The sequence below is a fragment of the Oculina patagonica genome, chromosome 2 (assembly GCF_052425735.1).
Source record: "Oculina patagonica isolate OP01 chromosome 2, crgOcupat, whole genome shotgun sequence".
In the NCBI taxonomy this organism is placed as follows: Eukaryota; Metazoa; Cnidaria; class Anthozoa; order Scleractinia; family Oculinidae; genus Oculina; species Oculina patagonica.
In genome coordinates, this window is record NC_135759.1 from 6043957 (window position 1) to 6051145 (window position 7189).

At 36.1% G+C, this 7189-nt stretch overlaps 1 protein-coding gene across 1 annotated transcript; it reads right to left on the bottom strand.

The window, feature by feature from the left end:
• Nucleotides 1–572: 572 nt before the first annotated feature.
• Nucleotides 573–6295, bottom strand: LOC144642832 (transmembrane emp24 domain-containing protein 4-like). The gene is made up of 4 exons (XM_078501922.1): nt 6121–6295; nt 4398–4624; nt 3552–3698; nt 573–2638 (listed from the first exon to the last, which is right to left on the bottom strand). Exons 1-4 carry the CDS (start codon nt 6254–6256, stop codon nt 2489–2491), a joined length of 660 nt encoding a protein of 219 aa, XP_078358048.1. The 5' UTR covers nt 6257–6295; the 3' UTR covers nt 573–2488.
• Between the last annotated feature and the right edge of the window lie 894 nt (nt 6296–7189).

Here is a 7189-nt window from a genome sequence, read left to right on the forward strand (position 1 = left end):
GGGGGTGTATTTTTGGAATATTTTGGGGGTGCGCTGTCAAAGCTTGCTGTTTTGAATTGAGAAACCTTTAATTTGAATTTTAAAAAAATTTCCTTTTGTATAATTCTAACAACAAATTCAGGGGCTGGGCACCTTTGTGTTTGATTTATGAACTCGAAATGTTGCACAAGACCAGTCAATCTTCCTTGAAGAAATATGTGACCTTCTAGAGCCAGCAAGGAATAACAGTTGCCTTTAATTTTAATTATACTGATGCCCAACAGTCAAAATACAAATAGTTTCAGGAGCTTTTACAGAGTTTTTGTAAAAATTGTGGCATAACATACAAATTGGTGTCAATAATTACAAGAAATCTGTACTATGGAAGTAGAATTTACATTCATTTTGGGAACTAGTAAAATATGTAACACAAGACTGTCTGTATTACATAGACAGTGCTCATATAAAATTTGGTCTCTCCAAGACGAATTCAACTGTCTGTAATAAAGAGGTGCTCTTATTGCAGAAACTGTAAGAAGTTTCAAGGTATTTGAAAGCAAAACAGAAGTATTGGCAGAATGGTTAAAACCATGTCATACAGAACAAACTTTAATAACAAGACCAGTATTACAGTATGTCTGTTTTCAAGGGTAATTTTCTAATGACTGCCTTTGAAAATCAAACAAAAGTCACCAACCAAAAGCATATGGGAATCAGCAGTAAGAGAAAAAAAAAAACATATACCCGATAACCAGTGGCAGATACTGGAAGGTCTAGTTTGAAATCACTTACCGCGATTTTCACTCGAGTGTCAAAAGTAATTTGCATTTGCTTTGGTTTTGCATTCCTATGTTAGTGATTGGTTAAAAAATCTTGCACCACTTTCTTAGCCAATCAGAACTAAAACCAAAACCAATCATGAATCGGTCACGTACGTCATCCTGCCCTTTGTGCTTGCAACATGTATTTGCCTAAAGTTTTGATTGGCTCACTGGCTTTTGCTGTGAACTTTGTGATTGGCCAGAATTGCTTTTCGATACTCAATTGAAAACTGCTCTATGACAGTATTAAATTGATGATTGAAAAGGTAAAACAGTGACAACAGCAGCAGCAGCAACAACAACCACAATTTGCACTGATTTCAAGGAGTGTGCAATTCCACAAGCTTCGGGGTAATTATAGTACATATCGTAAGGAAGTTATCAGGGCTGATTTAGGCAGTGCAACTTTATCGTATACCACTAGCTAATGATAAGTCTATGACAGATCTTTTTCTTTTTGTGCAAATCAAACCTATTGCAATTGCTGGGTACAACACGAAAAATGTTGCAGAATTTTCACCATTTGACAATTGTAGCATAACACAATATGCATTTTTGCAAAAGGCAAGCTTGCAGCATAGGCTACAAAAGTTGCATGCAACAAAGTTGTATTGTTTAAATCGACCCTTGGAAAAATGCTTTTGCAGTAAATGTTACAGCCATTTTGAGAAGTAAATAATAATAGAGATTTAAAATTTGCACTATACAAGTTTATCCATTTATTACTTAAAAAGGCGTTCAGGTCATAATACACAAGGAGACATGTCACCACACAACCGTGAAGTTCTTTTGCACAAAGTAATCCTTCATCATTCTCATAAAATCTTGTTGCAGAGGAAAAGTTTAACCCTTCTAAAACTGGTTCAATTTAAAGTAACATGGTTTTCAAATTTCGATTGTTGCCTCGTGTGTGCTGGTTGAGGGTCAAGCTCCCACAACCATACACATTACAGTGTCCCTACAATGACTCCCCCCTGTTTGGATGCCAGCTTTACACCTCAATAATTCTGCTAGCAGAAATATATTTGTTTTAATATATAAAAAGAGAGTTTGCACCATCCCAGTTCCCACCCACCTTTCAGAGTACACTTACAGCATTTGCTCAAAAGAACAACCAATAATGTAATCAATAATGTAACCTAGAAAATTTCTCATTATTTTTTTAAGTGTTAGCTAAGTGTAAATACGTTAGCGATTGGTGGTTGGAAACTCGAAAAAGGTTGGTGTGAACTCAGACAGTGAGAACTCGATTGTGCAAAACCTCCGTAATACAATTCTGCTGCAGAAATATTATCTTACAGCAAAAACACCACATCAACACTAAATTAGTTTTACACTTGAATAAGAGATGAGAGGGCATCAGCTTATAACAGTGCCTAATGAAATTCTCAGTAACAACTTATTATTTTGTGCGAAAAAAGTAAGAAAGGTTTATCTTTGGTTCAATTGGTTTGACAAGTACTGAAAAATCCAGATACATGAATTTGTTAGCCTAAAAACATTGCTTTATAGCATACATGAAAAGTAAACCATTTAGTATAGAGTCTGTTAGTAAAATGTTGTCCAGAAGGCTTTCTCTGTACACTCCGCAAACCACAGGAATACTGTCCATGCAGAAAAAATTGTCAGAAAGCCAACTGCATCCTGTCTTTCTGCCAAATCAAGTAAAACAACTACAGCAAATTTGTTTAAACTAGTTTCTTTGCTTCAAAGAATCCCTTAAGGTGACGCATCTGCCAGAATCCTGTGCACAATAGTATCAGTGTTTGTGCAAGTGCCCACCACAATACGCGTTGGTTGGTACTTTCACTGGTTGCTCTAAATCGCTCCTCACGGAACTGAAACAGAAGAAAACAGAATGATTTAGTGTGGAACACAACAATTCACATTAAACATTGTTTTCTTCCGGGCATAAACAAGGCCCCTAAGTTAAGGCCCCTGACATATAAGTTAACTACTGTAAGTGAAACAACTGGAATTTGCCCTGAATTCTGCGAGGTGATTGGTTAGTTGTCACTCAGTGTAAATTTTTGTATGTGTTGCAACTATACGTGTACATGTGCATAACTCAGATCTCTGCAGTGCTTTGTCAGTGGGGAATTTTTTTGTGTTCAATCTCCAATGTTCTTTTCACTAGGTGAATTGAGCACAGTAAGAAACAATGTCTGTTTATTCAAGGTACATGTAGTAAAGGAAGATATGATAACTGAAATGGTCAGAGCAAGGGAATTTCTGTGGAAAAAAAATCTACAATAATAAGGGAACTAACTTACAAATTATAGACTCGGTAACACAAACATGTACTTTTAAAGAAGCACTGCCCTATACAATGTATATGAAAACAACTGTCTGAATGCACATATTTATGTCAAATTTAGATGACAAATTTGATTTAACTGGATGCACCTTTTCGTAATGAAAAATGTCTCTTTTTAGGTGATTGCTGGACAAACTGTAGAATTTATTCTTCTTTTTCATTCTTTTTTTAACATTTCCCTCAATTTTAAACAGTTTATTATGCAATGTGATATAGCATGTTGTTGTGCCTTTAACTAAAATACATACATGTAATGTATAATATTTTTTGTGCATTTTAGTGACTCATTTACAACTTTCCCTTCCCTTGCTCACACAGTAAGATTTGCCATGTGCATACATGTACAGTACATGTACGTATAGACAAACATATTCCTATATATACCTGTAGTGCGGCTGTGATCGTCACTATCTGATGTGATCTCTTTTACTTACCCTTTGATAATTTTGCTCTTTACTGATCTGTTCCACTTGGTCTAACAACTGACGGATACGAAGCTGGAGCTCTGTTAGTTTGTCTTTTGCAGCAATCTCTTGGTAATCGTTAGCATGCTCGCCAACTTGAATATCCAAATGAATACGCTATGGAAGATGATGATGAAACTCGCACTTAGAAAAGACAAGTAACCAAATTTGTGACACATGTACACAATCCTTCTCCTTTAACTTTATGGTTAATTCTCTTTTATCCTAGCCAAAAAACTCTGGATGTAATTTTAAGCAGCCAACCCTACATGTAATTACCAGCAGAAAGAAATGGTTATCACACAATCATACAGGTTGAAAGGACAACAAGAAATGTTTTCCTGTGGCATATTTCCCAGTTTGGTTCTAAGGTAAAGATTTACTCTCTTTTAAGAGAATTTGTCAACAACAACAGGTCAAAACTAACTGATAGGATTTATTAACTGCCTCACCTCCCTAGAAAAATACACCAAGAGACCACAAACAAAGAAGGGGATTATAAAAACTGATACTGCTAGCATGGACACCAGATCACTCAACAAAGTCATTTCACATTTCACAGTACATCACGGGGATTTAGATTTATGATCAAAACACCGCTCTGAAATTAGTGGAAGGCAACTTAACCCATGAAAGCATTATTTTTGAACATCTAAAGGAAGAACAGTTTCAGTGCTCTAATATTGCAATTGTTAATAAAAGTGGACCATTGTTTTTAGGTTTCCTACAACACAAAATTAATATAAATTTTGGCTGTTGAAAAATCTGTTAAAATCTGTGACAAAGCCCATGGAAAGTAAAGTTTAATTTACCCACCAGTTTGCCTCCAGCCCACAATGACCAACGAGTGGAGTTAGAGTGAAGACATATAAGATGTTCACCAGGTGAATGTGATGTAAAAGTGAATCGTCCTTCAGATGCATAATATTTAGATAAAATAACTTTCATGTTGGGATCTTTCACTTCAACGTGCATGCCAATACCAGGGCTGGATGGGAGAAAATCTCTGATGTTCTCATCATAAAGCTGCGTCTTGTATTTACCTTTTGAGAGAGACCACACAATTAGACTCCTAGAGAAAGTTTCCTATGAGCGAATACAGTGTGTATATATAGTAAATGGGACACAGCCAAATTAAATAACAAGGGCAAGAAGTCTAACTGGTTTAGTAGATACCCTAAATGATTACTGTCCAAAACCTACAATTTCCTGTATTTTTATTAAATCAAATCTCAAGAATAATTTTCCCTTTTAAGAGCAATGTGCCTGCGATTATATTCTATAACTGAATTAAAAACAGTGGAAGAACCAATCAGATTTGCAGATTTCCAATAAAACATGGCTGAGTGGCTGCTAAAAATAACAGCAACTGCAAAGGACATCTTGCAAACTTGAAATATTTGTAAAAGTAAAATCCAATAGCACAAAACAAATGTAACAGTTTGGCTCTATTACAAGAGCAGAGATGGGGTCCTTAGAGACACGTTGATTATACCATACACTACACTTTAAAACACAATGACTAAAAATAACAGCAACTGCAAAGGACATCTTGCAAACTTGAAATATTTGTAAAAGTAAAATCCAATAGCACAAAACAAATGTAACAGTTTGGCTCTATTACAAGAGCAGAGATGGGGTCCTTAGAGACACGTTGATTATACCATACACTACACTTTAAAACACAATGACTAAAATAAAGTACATAGCCAGCAAATATAGCCATCTCTCATCATTTACAGGCTATTAAGCACAAGGCTTTTCACTTCAAACTAACAATGGGGCATTTCTAAAATTAACCCCCTTTATGGAAGGACAGATTTTGACACCCTAGTTTTTTGCTGTTCGAGGTAGTTTGCATCTGAGGGGTTCAAAATTTTGTCTCCATTTGTAAAAAAAATATACAACAGGCTCTGTGACTGCAGTTGTTTACCACAAGGGGAGGTGGGGGGGGGGGGAGTTGGAAAGTTAATGGCATGACCACCAAACAAAGAGCATTTCAAGCAGCAGTAAGAACTAAGATAAATTTGCTCAATAAGTAAATTTGCTAGCAAACCAACTGCTAGGATTATGTTCATGATTTCATCTAACCCTCATGGTGAAGATCAAGTATACAGATCCAAGTACCAATACAAATTTGCCTTATGTGAATTAGTGTAATGTGTAGCTTGAAAATAAACCGAATGTATGCTAGCTTCAAACAGATTATCTGGAACCATAACATCAAAATAACGTTTTTTACATCCCTTTTCGTAATGCTCAGGCTTAAAATAAGTCTAAGACTTATGTCCATGAAGGGAAAGCATGCTTTCTCCATATAATTTTTGAATGATACATGCAAGAAATTCAATTGTTCTTTATATATGGTCAAGCTACCTCTAAAATAACCTGCTATTCAACCACCTTATCATTTTAGTAATAAAAAAAAGTACAAAAACTTGAAAATAATTCTAAAACGATAAGCTAAAATATTAAACATCTCTATCTCCAATAACCATTTTACGAAGCAGTGTTTTATAATATTGATCACTAAACTCACCGATCACCATCGTTTCGTCTGGAATTTCTTCAATAAAACACTTCTTTTCTGTTTCTCCCATGTGGAAGTAAAGGCCATGGGCTAAATCTAGCCGGAAAGATACTAGAATCACAGCTAAACAAGCCAAGACCGCCATGTTTCTTTGTGTGCAAGGCGCTCGCCACGTCAGTCTGAAGTTCAATACCCAGCAGGCCATGCGAGCGAGTCCAGACTGGTACTTAGTCTCCCAGCTGCCGACAACGCAAAAAAAAAGTTGAAAGGGGTATCGAATTGTCTTTGCGAGTACAGCGTTTTTCTTTGCGAGCACGAGCATTGACAAATGTTAGCCTTGCGAGCATTGAGCACTTTTCAAAAAGCTACCTCCACTAAAATATGCGACCACGAGCAAACGAGCACCCACTAAAATTTTTCGAGCATTCTGACCAGACGCCTAATTTTGCGAGCACTGCAAAATTTTGACGGACCATTCATGACCCCTAGGGAACACTGTCGGGAACTCTTCCTTTGCTGTTTTCAAAGCAAGGGATTGGCGAAAAAATAAATAAATAAATAGATCAGATTCAATCAATACAAAATAGACAAACGTTTGTTGACAATCCTAAGAAATTTTATTTTTTAAGAACAGTAGACATTTCTGGTCCGATGCAGCCGGCCGTTGCCTATGTAAGATTTCATTACACTTTTCAGTTCCAAAAGCAGGATTCATCTTTCATATTTTCAAGCATGAAAATCGTGTTAATTGTTTCACATTCGTATCAATCTGCATCAAGAAAAAAGAAAGCCGAAGCCATGCATTTTACTTTCATAATACCCAAGGCCATCCCAATAAAATGTTTCGTTTCCCATCGCCTCGTCTCTTGTGACGGTGGGTCGGTCGGTCGGGCAAAAAAAAAAAAAAAAAAAAAGATGGAAAAAAGCCTCGGGTTACGAATGTGAAAAGGTGGCTATTTCGTTCGTTATTTCCGTTATTCTTTCTTTAATCAAAATTATAGGCAAGGACATCACATAATGTCAATTGTTGTTGATAAAACAATATCGTGTGCTTGTAAATTAAAGTACTTGCTTCTTT